Source organism: Eleginops maclovinus, chromosome 7, assembly GCF_036324505.1.
Source record: "Eleginops maclovinus isolate JMC-PN-2008 ecotype Puerto Natales chromosome 7, JC_Emac_rtc_rv5, whole genome shotgun sequence".
Classification (NCBI taxonomy): Eukaryota; Metazoa; Chordata; class Actinopteri; order Perciformes; family Eleginopidae; genus Eleginops; species Eleginops maclovinus.
In genome coordinates, this window is record NC_086355.1 from 26,101,454 (window position 1) to 26,121,869 (window position 20,416).

General features: G+C 41.5%; 2 protein-coding genes across 3 annotated transcripts; one reads left to right on the forward strand and one right to left on the reverse strand.

Moving 5' to 3' along the window:
• The first annotated feature begins 27 nt into the window (after positions 1–27).
• Positions 28–7,715, forward strand: si:ch211-140m22.7 (uncharacterized protein LOC570370 homolog). Of its 2 annotated transcripts, XM_063888656.1 has the most exons (8): positions 28–436; positions 671–737; positions 2,285–2,343; positions 2,481–2,586; positions 4,392–5,535; positions 6,732–6,795; positions 7,084–7,208; positions 7,400–7,715. In XM_063888656.1, the coding sequence occupies exons 5-8, from the start codon at positions 4,449–4,451 to the stop codon at positions 7,429–7,431; spliced, it is 1,308 nt and encodes a 435-aa protein (XP_063744726.1). In that variant the 5' UTR covers positions 28–436; positions 671–737; positions 2,285–2,343; positions 2,481–2,586; positions 4,392–4,448; the 3' UTR covers positions 7,432–7,715. The 2 variants fall into 2 exon arrangements, with proteins under 2 accessions (XP_063744726.1, XP_063744725.1); XM_063888655.1 differs by lacking the exons at positions 28–436; positions 2,285–2,343 and having other exon boundaries at positions 669–737.
• A 6,162-nt stretch (positions 7,716–13,877) lies between these two features.
• LOC134867597 (zinc finger MYM-type protein 1-like) lies at positions 13,878–16,031 on the reverse strand. The gene is made up of 3 exons (XM_063888300.1): positions 15,040–16,031; positions 14,799–14,904; positions 13,878–14,537 (listed from the first exon to the last, which is right to left on the reverse strand). The coding sequence occupies exons 1-3, from the start codon at positions 15,774–15,776 to the stop codon at positions 14,007–14,009; spliced, it is 1,374 nt and encodes a 457-aa protein (XP_063744370.1). The 5' UTR covers positions 15,777–16,031; the 3' UTR covers positions 13,878–14,006.
• Positions 16,032–20,416: the final 4,385 nt, after the last annotated feature.

A 20,416-nucleotide genomic window follows, 5' to 3' on the forward strand; every position in this document is an offset into this window, starting at 1 on the left:
GCTGTGGGACACTGTAGAAAGAAACGGTTAATAAACAAAATACACACATTTAGCTTCCTCTATGAAATAAACGCATTTTAGTAGGCTAAGCTGCGTTACTAAAGCTGCCATTAGTGACGTCAACATCTTGAATTTATCCAATTTCAAAGGAAAAGTCGGCCACGCTAGTGAGTGAGAAGACCCTGCTTATTATAGTGCTGCATCCACATATACACAGACTGTATGAAATATTTAAACTAAATATTAAAAACATGTAACATTATTAGCGACTTTAAAATCGAATGACACGGACAGCATGGGAAGGGGGCGTTGACAGCCACATTCATGTGTTACATAAAGAGCATGATAAAGGACTGAGCCCTGTCCATGCTGCTCGGAGCCCTGTCGCACAGTCCACCTCAGGAGAAGCATAGAACAGCCTTTATTTGATCAAAAGGTAACTATCAATATCCACGTCTGTTTGATAACACTAAATGTTTCTTGCACCACAGGTAGCTTTTGTTATCTCAGTCAGACAAAGTTGTAGTTTGTCTCAGCTGCTTTTTATTGCGGTTCTGTTTTCATGCACGATGTATTATAATTAATTAATGCTGCACGTTGCAGATATGGTGACGTCTTCACTATTGTCTATTGTATCTGTTGTTTAATTGTGTATTTCTGAATGTCCCAGAACAGGCAGGCCGAGAGGAAAGATGGCGGCTTCCTTGCTGAGGATAGGACGTATAGGCTGTGTCAAGGTAACGTACATTTAATTTCTGGCGTTTACAACACTAATGCATTTTTCAGGTGTTTTTTGTCTGTTTCCTGAACGTACTGCAGCTAACTAACCACAGTTCTGCTAGTAATGAACAGTTTCGTGCCAAATGCCTAAAATTAGTAGGTTTGTTTCCATTCAAACTTTTAAATTGGCTTGTTTGTGAATGAATGCTCTTGAAACAAAAACTCCAGCTCCTTATGGCAGACAGCGAGGTGTCCTGTTGTTCTCGCAGGCCTGGCAGCAGCTGAAGCTCCACTTCTGAACTCTCTGGAATTTGACTTTCTGATGAATGTTGCCATTGGTCACAATAAGCTAGCTAGCTTGTGCATTTTTGTCCAATATTAGTGAGCATTCACCACTAGAGGGTCAGGTATTGCACAGAAATGGTCTTTGCATAATAGTGGTACAGCACATGTGCACTTGGAAGAGTCTCTTTTGTGTTAAAACTGGAGTAAAGGCTTTTTGAAATCTCCCACGCCCCACTGACAGACAGTCCACACACACAATGCAAGTTCAAACACTCATAACTTTTTTTAAATTCCAATGGAGTCTCCAAATTCAAAATAAACTTAAAACGATAGGAATTTGGCCAAATCTTGGGGAGATTAAACATGATGCACAAGAAAGTACATTTGTTGTGGTGCAGTTTGAAATGAGAAGTATTTTTTTCATTGCCTAAAACAAAATGTTATAGTCACCAAAACCTTACCATTTGCTTCAGTGACATTAAGATAACTACACTGGAAAGGAAAAGTAAGTAATGGTTTAACATTGTAGTTAATATTTGACTTAGAGTAACACATTAAATGGGGTACTTAAGAAGTGTAATGATTATGGATCTGTCTCGGTAACTACGGAACGCTAGAAAAATGCGCACAGAGCATGGCTTTTTTTCAGTAGGTACACTGTCATTTCTTGTGTGTTTTTTATGTAACCATCACCAAGTGGAAGATTTTCACCATTCATGATGAAATAGTGGGGAGAACACATGGGAATCTTAAAGTTGGGACACATTTAATTGTCAAGTGCACCATCTATATTGAGCCACTTGGATAGATTGCAGTAGAATGCATTAGAACAGATTTCCAACCGAGCCACTCTCTCTTAAGCTTAGCAGCTGTTCAAGGTGTAAGAATGGTTTGTGTATCTTTGTCTTCAACCTAGCAGACATCACCTTTATTTCCACTAGAGGGCATCATATCTGAGGTGTAAGTGCAACCTGCTGCAGACCTGGACTCTCAGGTTTAATAGACTTCAACACAGGTGCCCATTCCTTCAGATTTAGTTCAAATTGAAGTTGTTTTACAATGCAAGGTCTTGGCTGGATACACCATGTGGAGTGACGTTAATAGATTAAAAATGTTCAAATCTGCTTTTACTTGTCACTAGTAAGGTAAGGGTTAAGCTGATATTATTTAGTACATTTCCATCATGAAAATAAATTGAATGTAGGTTTAGTGTTCGTTTCAGTTTAGCTGACCCATCATTTGTTCTGACGAGTATTCTTGTTTGGCTAATCCCATGCAGCTTCTGATTTAGCTGGTGTGCTAACTACAGTTTGGATAGTCCTATGCTGAGAGAGTGATGTGAGTGTGGTATCCAGGTCCAAAAAATAAATACATCAAAGTTTGGTTTGTATTTATTAACAACTGTATTAGTGTTGCACACTACATGTTTTCTCAAAGCTTGATCTGGTCTAATATAGTGTGTGTCTGTGTGTCAGTGTTTGCAGGCTGAGAGCTGGAGTACTCTGAGGAGAGCGCCTGCAGCTGCAGCCTTTAGCACAAAATCTGGGGGTTCCAAGAAGTCGACACAAAAGAAAAGCTCAGGTAGGTTTCAGATAGTTACTGACACGGTTACAACGTGTGGCCGAGCCTTTAGCAGCTCTTGTAGGTTGACGTTTGAAGTGACTCAATTCAACAATACTCTTCAAAAACATTTGCCTCTGGTCTACAGGACTGCACCACTGTGGTATCTGTCTGAAATGTCATACTAGAAAGTCTTGCAGACCTCATTCTTGACATGATTTCTTTTACTGCATGTCTTGTGTATCTATCACCCTCCCTGCCTAGAGTTTTCTTCATCTGAAACTTTCTTAAAATTGACTAAACCTTCCATCCTGATTGAGGCTGTTGGTGTCCAAATTTGCCTTTTTCTTCTCAGTTATGACACAGAGGAATGGATTACATGTCATCTGTAACATTTCTTTGAACTATTGGAAAGGTGTTGTTTAACAGTAGCAAACCCCAGAGTTATGAGTAGCCTAGACTTCTCAAATAATAAAGTATAGCATGACTTTATTAAGACATGTATGGACCATGGTAAAAGCCTGAGAGTGCATCATCTAGACTTTATGTTCTTTAGTGAGCCCTGAAAGACTCAACATACAGTATTCTGTTGAAAGTCCAACATAGGTTATCGTGACGGAGGTGGAGAGGAGATATATTCCACTGCTGTCCTCTGCCCACATTATGCAACAGGTTTAGAGGTCAAACCCAGATATACTCTATTTTATCATGAAGTAAAAAAGTGGAGGCTGTGAATACTACTAGGAAACCGAAACGGATAAGAACAGAGTTCAGTGTAACAAAAAAAAGGGTCTTAGATTTGTTTGACATTATGTAGCTGTGGCATTGCTGGGGAGACTGTTAGGGAAGGTCAGGAGTGGGATTCCAGCCCACATGCCTCCATGTCATGGTAAAAACACATAACAGCAGCTGCTTGGTCATGGCTTGAGGTTAAGAGATCAGTAGTGTAAATAAAAAGCATATTTACGTGTTGCTTCTACAACCATATGCTTTAACAAACGTGAACATGAACTTGTAGGATTTAGCATTCGGCAGGTTCTTTGAGAATGCTAAGGTGGAACACATTGATTTCTGATGAAAAAACTGTAAATCAACCTTAGACGGCTTTTGTCTTCTTTAAAGAATGTATTTTTGAAAGGTTGCCAGGGAGTTGACAAGAAACATGCAAAATGCAGATGTGGTCAAACAATCCGGCCAAAAGTGAAATGATACTCAACAACACAAGGTGACCTTCAGTGTCCATACAGTCTAGTACACCTTGTCTGAAGCTGTAAAGCCACACAAAGATCTTCTCATTTTCCCCACTGTTTGGGCAAAGTTTCCAAATCAGAGCATAAAGAGGTTGCATTTAGCCTTTAACTGTCATCCAAGAAATGTACACATATTCCATTTACAACAATTACCTTTTTGAATTACTCCGCTATGCTTGCTCCACAGTTCATCATTTTTACTGCTGGATTTCCTTTCACAGGGTTTGACTATTATTTCCCTTACTAACGCTATGTTCTTTTTTGATTTAATATACTCAATGTATCTTTTTTATAAAGATATTATGATCAAGGTTATATTTGTTCTTTAATGTCAAGAGTTTTTCTTGAAGCTGTTATTTTAATTAGCTGTATTACTCTGGCTAAGTCACAGGCTTGTGATGTATCACAAGTTCAAGTACCATATACAACTTTCTAGTATGTATTTGGATATACCTTGTAAAATGATTGTATTTCGATAAATGTACGTTCATGGTGGTCCTCCTTTCAATTAACTCTGTACATATTTTAAAAATAAAATAATGCATCTTGTCTGCTTAACCTCCTCCTTTGTCCTAGACAAAGACCAGGCTAAAACATACTTCGATTTAGAGAAACTTGTCCAGCACAAGACGTATGACCTTCCCAAGAAAGAAGTTTCTCCAGCTGCAGCTGTTGCAGAAGCTGCAGCAGCAGAGCCCTACCCCCGCTGCCGCTGCCGCCGCACCTGAGGCTGTGGCAACCACCCCTGTGGTAGAAACTGTGCCCGCGGTCGAGGCTGTCGCCGAGGCTGTCGCCGAAGCTGCGCCCGCGGTCGAAGCTGCGCCTGTGGTGGAGGCTGTGGTCGAAGCTGCGCCCACGGTCGAAGCTGCGCCTGTGGTGGAGGCTGTGGTCGAAGCTGCGCCTGCAGTGGAAGCTGCCCCTGTGGTGGAGGCTGTGGTTGAAGCTGCGCCCGTGGTGGAGGCTGTCTCGGAAGTAATTGTAGAGGCTGTGCCAGCAGCTGAAGCTGTTGCTGAAGCTGCCCCAGTAGTTGAAGCTGCTGCAGTGCCAGAATCTGCTGCTGAAGTTCCTGTTGAAGTTGCTCCAGTTGTGGAAGCCGCTGAAGCTGCCCCGGTAGAAGTTGCTGCAGAGCCCCTGGCTGAAGTTGCTGCTGAAGCTGCCCCTGTAGAAGCTGAAGCTGCCCCTGTAGAAGCCGCTGCAGAGCCCCTGGCTGAAGCTGCCCCTGTAGAAGCTGCTGCAGAGCCCTTGGCTGAAGCTGCCCCGGTAGAAGTTGCTGCAGAGCCCCTGGCTGAAGTTGCTGCTGAAGCTGCCCCTGTAGAAGCTGCTGCAGAGCCCCTGGCTGAAGCTGCCCCTGTAGAAGCTGCTGCAGAGCCCCTGGCTGAAGCTGCCCCTGTAGAAGCTGCTGCAGAGCCCCTGGCTGAAGCTGCCCCTGTAGAAGCTGCTGCAGAGCCCCTGGCTGAAGCTGCCCCTGTAGAAGCTGCTGCAGAGCCCTTGGCTGAAGCTGCCCCTGTAGAAGCTGCTGCAGAGCCCCTGGCTGAAGCTGCCCCTGTAGAAGCTGCTGCAGAGCCCCTGGCTGAAGCTGCCCCTGTAGAAGCTGCAGCTGAAGGTTCTGGCCCTGTGGAGGCTACAGAGGAGCTGGTGGACCATGCACCAGTCGTAGCTGAAGCTGCAGGAGAGGAGCTGCAGGTGGAGGCCCCAGCTGAACCAGCTGAACCGTTTGAGGGTACACATTACAACCTCCCCCCTCCCACATAATCCTTCTCCTTTCCTCGGTGGACCCTGCAGCCTACCTGCTGTCAGTTTCATCACCATTTCTAGGACTATGTAATAGTCGTTTGTGATGAGCATAAGGATAAGCTGTAAAGATACCGGACATCACAAACTCACTTCTTTTGTTCTAGCCGTGCACAGGTTGTCCAGTATAGTCCCTAGTATTGCTGGATCGATTTTCAGCCCATATCCCTTAAACACTACCTTCCTGTTTTCTCATATTACACTTCTGGGTCATCTTTCATGTAGTTGTAGTCAAACCCATTGTCTTTTGTGACTGCACAGCTTCCGCGATCTTGAGTAATGATGCATGTGTTAGCTGCACACCCTTTCTCATCGAGCTTTCGGCATGTTTTATTTCGGAATGCCATCAAGTTACTGTCTTTCGCACACTAACATCTGCCTGCCTACTGTATTTGTTTTTTTTTTATTTCTAAAGTTTCTTTCCGCTTTCCTGTATAAGTCAATGTGAACTAATCTGTTATGCCATCTTTCACTCTTTTCTTATTTTTCTAGTCAGAATTACAGGGGTTTTCTTTGTTTTTAATCTTCTAACCCAAGGTGTTCCAACATGATAGAAAAATAATTCCCCGCACTGCCTGTAGTTTGCTGGAACTTTCTGCATGACGATGCACCATGAAAGACCACCGATAACGTTTACTGGTGAAGGAGAAGGTTACCTGTCACTGTTTTTCATCCATTTGTTTTGCCCTCATCCTCCTTATACCTTATCAATCCCTACATGTTGGGTGTATTTGTTAAGGGATAATGTGTAAATGTAAACTTTCTTTCATGGTAAAGCACCTGGTGACACTGCACCCTGGTTGCTGTGTGGAGTCAAAACGAAAGATTTTAAATAGCCTATTTGGAGTTTGTTTTGTGTAGAATAAACGGCTGGCAACCTGTAGTTCTGCAAATGTGTTAACTAGCATGACCTATCACAGCAACCTTTAACCTGTCAACTGACCTTTTTATACGTTCTTTCCTATCTGACCCCTCTGGCTCCATGTATGAGGGTTACGGTTAAATCGGATTGGTTGTTCTTTTGTTCTAGAAGAATGGACCTAACCAGACACATGATCCTGGTCTAAGAGTATTTTTCTGGGAGGAGAAATTCATTCTATTTTGTTTGTTTTCACCCTGTCACAGCTCAAATGGACCCAATTCAGAAGCTCTTCCTGGACTCCATACGTGAATATTCTTCTAGAAGCCAGTAAGTCTCCCCCCTCCCTCCAGCCATTGGTTCCTGCTGAAAACATTAATCTTTAAAATCTGCAAGTTTCCCCCTGACGAGAACAACCAAAACTTTTAAACAACAATTCAAAACTTGTCAATAACTGCGTAACTAAAAATAAATGAGGCACCATTCTACATTTCCCTTCCATGAAATTAAGTGTGGATGTTTGCACTGGGGATGATTGAAACTAATTTCTTCCCCATGAGATGCATTCAATGAGGGAGAAATGAATCTTTGCTGATAACTGATATTTTTGCTTCTCAGGGCAGCTGAGGGGCTAGTGGATGCAGGAGCAGATTATGATAAGGCCTGGGCAGATGAGGTAGCAAAGCTTGAGAGACTCTATGGTGGTGGGGACATGACATCTTTTCCAGAGTTCAAATTCACAGGTGAGTCAACTTTACTAACTCTTGGTCAGGCATTAAAACATTTAGTTGAGCTATTCACTGCAGTCCTGTTGTGTTCTGCATAGTTTATTTCCTCATGCTCAAGGGTTTTAAAGCTAAAGGGTAACAACAAAATACATTTTATTGATCCACTTTTAAACTGTTTGCAAATATCTCAACTTTGTCTTTTTCAGAGCCCAAGTTTGATGAAGTTGCCCAGAAGTGAACAGCATCATTATGCAATTGAACTTTTCTAATGTTGCCTTTTTACCTGTACATCATACACTTATGTCTGCTTAATGTCATATTTACAACAAACCATTGCCTCTAGCTTTGTATGCAATTATTAGATCTGTTTCAGTTGCTAGCTATGTGTTGGGAATGGAAGCTTAAGCTTGGATGTACATTTCTGTCAGACAAAGTGAATTTAGGGCTGTGAAATATGAATTGTATAGATAGATCCTTGGCTGAGTTGAATGTGAATAAACCAATAAATTTCAGTTCATATTTGTCCGGTGAATGCCTTTTTATACCGCTGCCAGGGAAAGTTTGACACATACACACCATCCAACTCAGTGATAATTGTGCAACTACTTTTATTTTGATATATTTACTGAAGATGTTTTGTATGCCGCATTAATGTGAACATTACACCACAACAAGTTGAAATGGTTGAGTTCAAATCCACAATAATAATAGAATGTATTTATAAGCGCACGCTAGAAGTGCTCCAGAGTAAAATGGTAGCAACAAAAATGTTAAATAAACTTTCAGACAACAAAAAAAGAAAGACATGGCAACAAAAGGATGGTTAAAGTTCTAGCAAAAGGCTTTGTTAAAAAGATGGGTTTTAGGCCTTTTAAAAAACATCCACAGTCTGTGGTGTCCTCAGCTGGTCGGGGAGAGCATCTGAAGTGTGGGAGCAGCGGAGCAGGAGGCTGCACCCATGGTTTTGAGTTTGGTCACGGGGGTCGGAGGTGGTGAGCCTTTCCAGAACGGAGGTTTCTTGTGGAGGTTTGTGGGGTGACCAGTTCTCTGAGGTACTATAGCTAGGAATCAGTCGTAGAAAGTGTTTTGTTTTCAAAAGTTTTATTGTCATGACATATACAAAACTACAGTGTGATCAGTGTTGGGTGTAACGCGTTACAAAAGTAACGGAGTTACAGTAATGTATTACTTTTTGCTGTAACGCAGTAATATAATGCATTACTTCTGAAATGTGGGTAATATAATACCCGTTACAATTCTCAGTAACACAGTTACAACACAGTTTATCCCGAAATGATGTGGTGTTTTGTTTCTAAGAATTCACCAACATCGCGAGACATTCCGACACCAGATACTGTAAATAATTGTGCGGGTAGAATAGTAACTCAGTAAGCCTGCTTACTGTTGGTTAAGGGCTAAAAGCTTCAGCCCCCCTAAAATATTCTTAAGCCCCCCTAAATAATTTTATGTTCATTTATTAATTTTTTTTTAATTATTATTATTTTTAAATGCCGACAAATTCAATATAATGTGGCCAGAATATGAGTTCACATAAATAATCATACAACCAGTCATTATTCACTTAAATATGGTCATAAACCTTAGTTTCCCTATAGTGAAAGGTAGAGAGTCAGGGTCAGTGCGTCGTTATCCAATCCATTCCACTTGTTCATAGAGCACGCCCACATCACTGACATCCAGTCCACGTTTTCACTGCAACCTAGGTTGCACTCGTCTCTGCATCTGGGTACCTGCAGCATGTGTGTACCGGGAGCGGAGCACACAGAACCGACTAGAGCAGCATTAGCAGACCGTGAACGTGAACAAGAATGGATATACGAAATCTTTTCAAGAGAGTAAGTATTGATCACTGCTGTTGGTGACAATAAGTTAGCTCCAGCCCCCCAGCTAACAACAGAAAGTCCCATGTAATTAATGAACGAAATGCTCCCTGTTTGACAAATAAAAACCGGGCTTGCAGAGAGCCCCCTGTACAGGAGACAGCGTGTGTTGTGTGCTGTAGAATATCTCTGTGCACGTCTTACCTTAGTTGTTTTGCAGTCAAAAGTTACATTTCAGCTCTAAAAGAACGCTGCTACATAGCTAGCTATTTTTATTTTTACCATATACTATCTTTTGGGTGACTTCCTTCTGGAGCATCAGCTCCAGCATCAGATACACACAGTGAAACAGGAGCTGAGCTCATTCACGTATGATTATGTGGATAATAATGACAATAAGAATAATATGATGATAATAATAATAATAATAATAATAATAATAATAATAATAATAATAATAATAATAATAATACACTAATAATAATCACACCACCACGCCTATTGACCTATAGGAGCCAGGGCAGAGGAGCAGAGAGAGTGAGAGGGGAGAGAGCTCTACTGGAAAGGTGAGTCGCAGGATAGAGTCATTTGTGATGCAGACAGTCTTTGAATTTTATGGGGGGACTTCCTTCTGGAATATCAACTGTGTTTCTAACTTAACACATGCACACAGTGAAACAAGAGCTGAGCACATTCACATATATCTTCAGTGGATAATAATAGTAATAATAATGATACATTATGGTAATAATAATCACTCCACCACCCCTATTGACCTGTAGGAGTCAGGGCAGAGGAGCAAAGAGAGTGAGTGGGGAGAATCCTCTACTGGAAAGGTGAGTCTAAAGGATTTCACAGGATAGTCATTTGTGATGCAGACAGTCTTGGAATTTTATGGAACTCGATATGAATATGAAATACGAAACATTTCAGTCCAGGTGCACCATATAAGACTTATTTAACTTGAGCTTTTATTTAGGAGAGTAATGATTGGAAAGTGGAGATAGCTCAGAGAGAGATATATAAGCCAAATTAGCCTGGCCCAAATATTTTCAAGAGGCTACCATAATATGACTGTAAGTTAAGTAATCAAGTAATATTATTCAGGACTTGAAATTGCAAACATTTTAGTCACATATGTGCCCAAATGTAATCTGTGCGTCTTCAAAATATTTGGGAGTAAACAATTATTGTGTTGTGAGCAAAAGTCATGGCATTAGCCTCTTTGTTGATCAGTTATTAATTCAATTCATTGTTTTATTAATTCAATTCGTAAGGGATAACGGCCGTCGAGGTACATTACACAAAGTTAATGGACGCAGCGGGGCAAAGAACTCCACGACGCGCAGCGGAGTTGCCTCCGCTAAGTCCATGCGTAACAACCTGATGATTTATTGATTTGTAGCCTAGTGCTGTCGTCATAGAAAGTAGTTCGTAGTTAATTTAGTTGTCATGGTTACCTTGTTTGTTTATACCGGCCCGCAAAGACACGTAGCTGGTGACGCTGTATTCGCGGCCCTTGGCATTGTTTTTGTACGTACGTTTTTAATTTGTTAAAAACAAATATATACGATCAATATGAAACATGATAATAAAACGATTAGCTAGACGCTGATCAACCGTTAGACTATCGATACTGGTTGTTAATGGTAACCATTCATAAAAGCATTGATATGGAACGGTGATTTAACTTTTCTAGTGGGACTTTAAGGTGTCCAGGTTATACAGAATTAATGTACACCCCATTAGCCAATCAGAAAAGAGTATTCCATCGAAGAGGGAGATAAATTGTTTTAATTTATCTTGAAGGGTCAGGCAGAAGGAGATGCAGTGGGAGAAAAAGATCAACAGGCAAGGCCAAGGCAGGGAGAGCAAGGGGATCCAGAGATGGATCAAGAGCCAGAGGAAGATCAAGATATTACAGAGAGAGAAAGAGAGCAAGCAGACCAAGAGAGGGAAATTGATGAAGCAGCTGCAGCATCTCACTCCACTACAGGATTTGATTTAGGTGACAAAGACACAGGGCCCAGACAGGTAAAGCTGAAGAGCTACCCACAAGATAGTTTTGGTACGCAGAAGCGAGCATTTCACCACAGCTGGTTTGAAAAGCACAACTGGTTAGAATATTCAGTCGATCACAATACAGCTTTCTGCTTCCCATGTAGAGTGTTTGGCAAAAACATCAAACATGATAGTTTGGTCAGTAGTGGTTGCAAGAACTGGAAGAAAGCTTTAGTCATCTTTGACAAACATGAGATTGCACAAACACATAAAGACAGTGTTGTTGCATGGAAGAGCTATCAGGCAACTAGAAAACAGGGAAATGTTGCACAGATGATAGCTTCAGCAAATGTGAGTGAGATAGAAGAGAGAAGAGAATATCTCAGGCGAATTGTTGCAGTCACTTCTATGTTAGGGAGACAGGGACTCCCTTTTCGTGGCCATGATGAAGGAAAAGACAGCACAAACAGAGGGAACTTTCTTGCGTCCATGGAGCTTTTGAAGGAATTTGATCCTTTTCTGCAAAAACATAACCCCCCATCAAATGCTCAGTATACCTCAGCAACCTCCCAGAATGAGATGATTGACTGTTGTGCCCAGGAAGTGACAAGTGTCATTGTATCTGAAATGACAAAGTCCAAAATCTATGCCATCATGGCAGATGAAGCAAGAGATGTCAAATCAGAGCAGTTAGCTGTTTGCGTCAGGTAGCTATGTGTCAGACGGGGCAGTGAAGGAACGTTTCCTAGCGCTTGCAGAGATTAAGTCATTTGATGCCCAGTCCATTGCAAAGGAGCTGCAGCAGCAGATTAAAAAAAATGGTCTTGCAGAGCTTAAGTGTGTAGCACAAACTTATGATGGTGCAGCTGTCATGAGTGGGACCACTGGAGGTGTACAAGCACATTTTAGAAGGCTCCACCCTGAAGCTATCTATGTGCAATGTTACGCTCACGAACTCAACCTGGTGTTGTGCCATACTTGCAAGGCCATCCCAGAGGCTGTGGAGCTTTTCAGCTTGTTGGAGTGTGTTTACTCCTTTTTCAGCACCTCCCTAGTGAATCATCATAAGTTCATGGAGACTCAGACAAGGCTTGGATTGAGAACAGTTGAGCTTGTCCAACTTTCAAACACTCGCTGGGCTTGTCAGTTGCGGTCAATCAGTGCAGCTCTTGACACGTTGTCTGCCATTTTGGAGTGCCTTTCTGCTATTAGATCCCCCATGGCTGTTGGTCTCAGAGCAAAGCTCTATAAGTTCTCAGCAGTCTATGCACTACTGATGTTTCAGGCCCTTCTGTCTGTAACCGAAGGACTCCACAAGCTCCTTCAGAAAGAGACTTTAGACCTGGCAGAAGCTTTGATCTGCAAACAAGCAGTGTGTGACACACTTAAGGGAAAACGCACAGATGCATTTGCCACAGAGCTTTATGACAGAACCAAAGCCCTGTGCCACACACTCAGTATCCCTGAAGAAGGTGCCAGGACAAGGCAAGAACAGAGGAAAATGGGTGATTTTGTGCTGGAGACAACTGCAGGTGCACGCAATGAATTGAACAGCTCAGACACATTGAAAAGAGAGTTATTTTCCCGTGTGTGGATAGGATGGTTGGCGAGCTTGAGCAAAGATTTTGCAGTGTAGATGCAGGGCTACTAAAAGGCATCCAGGCATGCAGTCCGAAATCTGAGAACTTCTTGAGTGAATCCCACTTGAATGAGCTTGCAAAACACTACAGCATTGACCTGAAAACAGAGGAGGTTCTGGTGACTTGAAACTTTCTTGCCCCGAAAACAGAGGCTGGATGTTCACCCAAAGATATGTTGACTGTGCACAACCTCCTTGATTCAGACAGGTTTCCCTCCCTGAAGGCAACCATCCAAGTTGCTTTAACAGTGCCTGTAAGCAGCTGCTCGTGTGAAAGGTCCTTTAGTGTACTGCGCCGGCTGCACTCCTGGCTACGCCAAACAATGGGTCAGAAAAGACTTCACAGTCTTGCAGTCATGTCAATTGAAAAAGACGCACTTCAGCACCTAAATCACAATAGAGTGATAGACGCCTTTGCCACCCTTAAAAACAGACAACATTCTTTGATGCTTCCACCCACCAAGTAACTGCCAATTGTAGCCATGTTATTTTAAAATGTACTTAGTGAGAACACAGTGCTCTTTTTTTTGCATAGTTTTGGATAATACATGTGGGCTGTTAATGAATAAGAAGCACTGGTTAAATAGGGCACTGTAACTATGTGATTGTTCTTTTTTTGTTGTTGTTAATGCTGTGAACATACAGTACTTCCTGTGTTTGTTGTTGTAGATGAAGATGAAGATTCAACTTTATTGTCATTGCACAGAGTACAAGTACTAGGACAACGAAATGCGGTATTAAAGATGTAATGGTGGCCCGAAACATTTCCACAGTAAAGGATCTGTTAAATCTGTCCAAAAAGTGTAAGGCAATTTCTCAGTTTTTGTTAGCTGTTTGCAGTGGCGGCTGGTGGAGTTTTCTCCAGGGTGGGCTATAACTCCAAAATGTATTAAAGGTATCAAACGAGTGTATTTACATAAATGAAAACAACAAAAACAGCATTATAGATAGATAGATAGAAGTGCAAAGAGAAACAAGTGCGATATATAGAGTATGTACAGTATATGCAGTTAAGAGTGATTATGTAAAGATAAGGGCAGTATAAAGAGGTTGGCATAGTATAAACAGATGTAGTATGAACAAATATACAGAGGGTCAATATACATATATAATAAATATCTATCCATCTATCTCTCTATCTATCTCTATATCTATCTCTATATATTTAAATAATATATATCATATATAACATGGACAATACACACAGATATATATACAGATGTGCTATATATATGCAGATATACAGAATGTAATGAAAGAGATGTAGTATGAATATGTAGATGTAGTATGAACAAATATACAGATATACAGATTATAATGTCATGTAGTGTTCTACTTTTTGTACATAAATTTTGCCCTTCTATCCTTGACAGCAGCAAATTTCTCAATGACTCTTTGGTTGAAGTCAGGGATGGTTTTGACAAGATTCTTCTCCATAGAGAGCATGGCCAATGCATTAAGACGATCCTGTGACATTGTGTTCCTGAGGAAGGTCTTGATTCTCTTCAGTGTTGAGAAGCACCTCTCAGACTCAGCTGTGGTCATAGGAGTTGTGATGAGGATCTTCAGCAGCGCCACAGTCTCTGAGAAGGTGTCCTGAAGATTGTTCCCCATGAAGAGCTGGTACAGAGCCACAGCACCACTGCAGCTCTTGAACTCATCGTTGCTGTAGATGAGAGCCAGTTCAGTTTTCAGCTTGTTCTTATTCAGCAGTGGGTAAGCCTCCATGGTGGTGTTCAGTGCTGCTTCAGGGAACTGGCTGCGGTACTGCTGGAATCTGTCTGCCTGCAGCAGTGTAGCACTGATCAGATGCTTTGTGAAGGCAAATCTGTGTTTTGCATGGCCCAAGATAGTGTCACAAACCTAAAAAATGAATGCACCAGTTTAATACAATATGGAGATGGCTATTAGTCAGCTTTCTAATTATTTAAAATATAAAAACGATTTATTTTATGAATATATGTGTTCATTTAATAGTAACAATGCAAATTAACATTGCACCTCTATAAAACTAGACTATTATAGGGCCTATTCTAAGGTATTCCCCACTTTTTCACAAAATAGTACTACAATAATTAAAAACATTGTAAAAGGCCTACACCACACATTTAGCTTCTATCTCACCTCTGTGGCTAGCCTCTGAAGATCATCTGGGCCCAGTGTGCGGCGTTTCTTGGCCAGCTGAGATACACTGCCACTGTGTTCTCCACAGAGAGTAGGGAGGTAATCTCTGAACAGAACCAGGAGAGAAAAGTTCATCTTTAGACACCAGTTAAAACAACAAGAAATGTGAAGTGGTTCAAGCATAATAGAGATAAACAAAATATCAGTAATATTAAATAGCATAACATACACATTAATTTACCTGATCTTTTGTATGTTGTTTGTGAACTGCTGCATGATTCCCTGAACAAAGACTGAGTCAATGGTCCGCTTCTGGAGCTGGTTGTAGAGAATATCCACATTAGGCATGATGAGATGGAACCGTTTCAGGAAGAAGCTGAAACTATCATCCTCCAGCAGCCTCACAAACCCTCCAGCTTCTCTCACAGTGATAAGATCAAACTCTCCTGAGTCCCTGATGGTTTCAAAATACTGGAGCAGGTCTTCTTTGTGCTCAAAAACAGTGTTCACAGTTCGGCTATGAAAGTTCCACCTCACTGTGCTTGCTCTTGGGAGTCTGTGGGCCACCACTCTATCGAGCACGCTGGTTCTCTTTGGAGATCTTGAAAAAAAACTAGAGAATCCAGCCAGGTCTGAGAAGAAATTACTCACTTTTGGGATATGGGAAGTCACCTGCTGCATGATGAGGTTAAGTTGGTGAGCATAGCAATGGACATAGTGTGCATTCACATACACGTCTTGGACCTTCTTCTGTACACCACCTTTGGCTCCTCTCATGACACTTGCACCATCGTATGCTTGGGAAATGAGCTTGCTCTTCTGGTCATCAGGGAGAATGGAGCTCAACCTATCCAGAAGTGCTGTGGTGATGGAATCAGCTGTGGCACTTTGGAGAGGTATGAACTCAAAAAACCTCTCTTGGACATGATGGGCTTTGTCAATGTAGCGGATCACGAGTGGAAATGTCCATTGTTTCATCAGCCTGGATGGAGACAAAGTCTGCACTCCTGATTTCTCCAATGATGCACTCTCTCAAAACTGACAGCATGCAGTCAAGGAGTTCATTCTGTACAGTCTTAGATGTTCCCTTAAACACAGTGGCAGTCTGCAGGTGATCATGTAGAACTGCATCCAGTGACGCTACAAAATCCACCAATCCTCTAAAAACACCAGGATTTTCTGAGCTTTCACTTTCATCATGGCCACGTAGGGCAAGTTCAAATGCACCACAGAACTTGACACAGTCTATTATTTTAAATAGGATGTGCCTGTTTTTGTCAACCTCCTCATTGTGCTTACAGATCCCTACCCTGTAGCCTTCATCAAGCTGAGATGAAATGTTTATTTTCCCAAACATGGCTAGTCGCAGTGCATTTTCCATGTGGATCCCAGTTAATTCATGTTTCTTTGCCTTTTCTGAAACGTGCTTCAAATCAGTCATACCTGTCTTAATCCATGCTGGGTCAGATCCTGACGTTTGAAAAAGGAGGTAGGGAAAGCAGAATAAAGCAGTAGTCTCGCTACACGCAGTTAGCCAAGCCTTGTTGCTAAACCAGGTCCTGGAAAAACAACGAGTATATTGTCTCCCTCTGTCTTTTGACTGCTGATGAATCGCGATGTTCGACTGATCAGGTCCGAGCTCTTTCACGTTGAGCTTCTCCTGATATGTTCTCCTCTCAAAAGGTGTTCTCGAAGTGACTTCACTGAATTATTTAATATATCTTTCTCCATTTTGCATCTCTGTTCGATCGTCTGTGACGTCAGCCCCGCCGCCGTCCCAATGGCGGGACGGTGGTACGTAAATCCAGCTCGGGGCGCAGGAGAGGTGCGCCCCAACATCGTCCTATCTCTTGTATTGAAGAGGAGCTACTGCGCATGTACAACTTTTAACGAGAGTCTATGGGCAAAGATTCCTGCGCCCCAGGGCGGAAATACGTTACCAATCAGACAATGTCAACGAACGAAACAACTTTACTCATCATTAACTATGAAATATTTATCTTGCACATCTAAAAAAATACATACAGTGGGGCAAAAAAGTATTTAGTCAGCCACCAATTGTGCAAGTTCTCCCATTTAAAAAGATGAGAGAGGCCTGTCATTTTCATCACCTTAACTATGAGAGACAGAATGAGAAAAGAAAATCCAGGAAATCACATTGTAGGATTTTTAATGAATTTATTTTCAAATTATTGTGGAAAATAAGTATTTGGTCAATAACAAAAGTTCATCTCAATACTTTGTTATATACGCTTTGTTGGCAATGACAGAAGTCAAACGTTGTCTGCAGAAAAACCGCCCCAAAGCATGATGTTTCCACCCCCATGCTTCACAGTAGGTATGGTGTTCTTTGGATGCAACTCTGCATTCTTTCTCCTCCAAACACGACGAGTTGAGTTTTTACCAAAAAGTTCTATTTGGTTTCATCTGACCATATGACATTCTCCCAATCCTCTTCTGGATCATCCAAATGCCCTCTAGCAAACTTCAGACGGGCCTGCACATGTACTGGCTTAAGCAGGGGGACACGTCTGGAACTGCAGGATTTAAGTCCCTGGCGGCGTAGTGTGTTACTGATGGTAGCCTCTGTTACTTTGGTCCCAGCTCTCTGCAGGTCATTCACTAGGTCCCCCCGTGTGGTTCTGGGATTTTTGCTCACCGTTCTTGTGATCATTTTGACCCCACGGGGTGAGATCTTGCGTGGAGCCCCAGATCGAGGGAGATTAGCAGTGGTCTTGCATGTCTTCCATTTTCTAATAATTGCTCCCACAGATGATTTCTTCACACAAAGCTGCTTACCTATTGCAGATTCAGTTTTCCCAGCCTGGTGCAGGTCTACAATTTTGTCTCTGGTCTCCTTTGACAGCTCTTTGGTCTTGGCCATAGTGGAGTTTGGAGTATGACTGTTTGAGGTTGTGGACAGGTGTCTTTTATACTGATAACGAGTTCAAAAAGGTGCCATTAATACAGGTAACAAGTGGAGGACAGAGGAGCCTCTTAAAGAAGAAGTTACAGGTCTGTGAGAGCCAGAAATCTTGCTTGTTTGTAGGTGACCAAATACTTATTTTACCAGAGGAATTTACCAATTAATTAATTAAAAATCCTACAATGTGATTTCCTGGATTTGTTTTTCTCATTCTGTCTCTCATAGTTGAAGTGTACCTATGATAAAAATTACAGGCCTCTCTCATCTTTTTAAATGGGAGAACTTGCACAATTGGTGGCTGACTAAATACTTTTTTGCCCCACTGTACATATATTTTGAAATATTTTTATTTTATTATTTCATTTTAATTTAATTTTTTTTATGTCTTATTCAAGGAAATGTGGTGAGGTGAGTGGTGGGGCGGCGCCCTAGCGCTCTCTATTGGCCAGCCGCCACTGATAGGATGTCTTAAATCCCTAAACCATTTACCAACGGCCCGAATTAGGGTAAATGGTAACCTCTCAAAGGTAGTGGATCTGGAGCGGGGATGCCGACAAGGTTGTCCCTTAAGTTCCACTCTCTTCGCGCTATTTATAATTAGAGAAAATGTCAAAATAACTGGAATTTCTATTTAAGAAATAGAGCACAAAATATGCTTACATGCGGACGACATTTAGGTGACCCTCTCCGATCCAGACTCAAGCCTGACCAAACTATTCCAGTCCAGCCTTCAACAATTTGGATCTTAATCAGGATATAAATTATAAATAAGACCCAAACTCTTTCTTATAACTATTCACCAGAAGATAACATACAGAAATTGTACAATTTTAAGTGCAATGCTTCAAGCATTAAATACCTTGGTATTAAAATACCAAAAAACCTGGCAAATATTTATAGAATGAATTACAGCAATATCCCAAAGGAACTTCAAACTGATTTGGATAGATGGATCCCTCTAACCCTTAATATGCATAACCGGATTGACATAATAACAATAAATATTGTACCATGCCTACTGTTCCTCTTTCAGTCACTGACTATAGAGATACCAGCAAAACAGTTAAAAGGTTGGAACCGCATGATCTCCAGATTTTTTTTGGAAGGGTCAGAAACCAAGGGTGTGATTAAAAACACTACAGCTCACAAAAGAAAAGGGAGGGATGTCCCTTCCCTGTTTTGAAGATTACTACAAAGCAGCACAATTTAGGTATTTAGTTTGCTGGTGCAAAGGTGATTATGATGCGAGATGGAAAGAACTCGAACTGAGCCAATTGGACATACCCCTTCAATGTATATTAGGTGATAAAGCCTCCAAGATCACACACTCTGATAAATTATGCAGCTGGGCATTGGTCCCTCTCAATATTTGGTTTAAAGTATACAAACATGTCAAACTTGAGAGATGCCATGCTAATAATATGGGTGGCATTTGATAAGATTTTAACCAGCACAGCTGGATTTCAGATTTAAACAATGGATACAGAAAGGCATTACATCTTATTCCCTAACTTATTACTAAGTCCTTTGATCACTAACCCCCACTCCCCTTTTCCCCTCCCTATTTGTAAAGCGACCTTGGACCTAGAGCCTCAGGGTTTCTACAGATATCTACAGCTCAGGCATCACTGACAGAAATATAAAAATGACAAGGAGCACTGAATCAAACCTGATTAACATCTTTGTTAGTGGGCAACATCCATAAGAAACTTGTATCTAGAATATACTCATGTCTACAATCTTCCAAGAATCATTCAACCCCTTATGTTAAAGCCAAATGGGAGGTTTCTACAAATTTAGATCTAACAGAAGAACAATGGTCTAACATATGTAAAATATAATCCTCCAGCTCTGGCCAGTGGAGAGAATTTTCATGGAAGAATATCATTCATTTTTTCATAACTCCAAAAAGAAAATATCATCAGAATGGCAGACCAGAATTTGGACATTGCTGGAGGCATTGTAGCAATATTATGGCTCATCACTTCCACATATTCTGGAATTGCCCAGTTATCCAATCCTTTTGGTTATCAATAATAACAGAAATAAATGCAATAATAGGCTTTGAGGTGGATAACAGTTTGCTGGGATATATTTAGGTACCTGTTGAATTTAATGTTCGGGACAAGTACCTTCAGCCAGTGGTGGGCCATCAGGGCCAGCAAGGCCTTCTCTGCTGGCCTAAACATCATCAGAATATAAATAAAATTTTGATATATTTTTTCCACAAATACGTATTAAATTATTCCCCATAGTCTATTCTCTTCATTTTATAGCGTTCGTCTTGGCTGCGCTGCTTCCAGCCTCAGAACGAGATTTGGAGGGCTGGCCTTTATGTTAGAGCTTTTATCCAATCATTTTTCAGCCATAATGTGTTGCTAGGGTCAAAGAAATCTGCCCTTAGGCGTTCAGAATCAACAGTGCGGGCGGCTGTAGCTTAAAGTGAACGCAAACAAAATTGTGGCGTTAACCAATCAGATTTCGAGGTGGCGACAACGGGCCAGCTAGCAGGCGTACGCTAACGTTAGCACGTGCACATCTTCTGATTGGATACGCACTATTGAGAGGCAGAGCTAGGCAGTAGGCAGAGCCATACAGTCTATGGGCAAAGCTAGCAAACAGAACTAGAACTTGAGCGAGCTAATTTGTGTAGATTTCTACAAGCTATTTTTTTCAACCCACAATGGCTGAA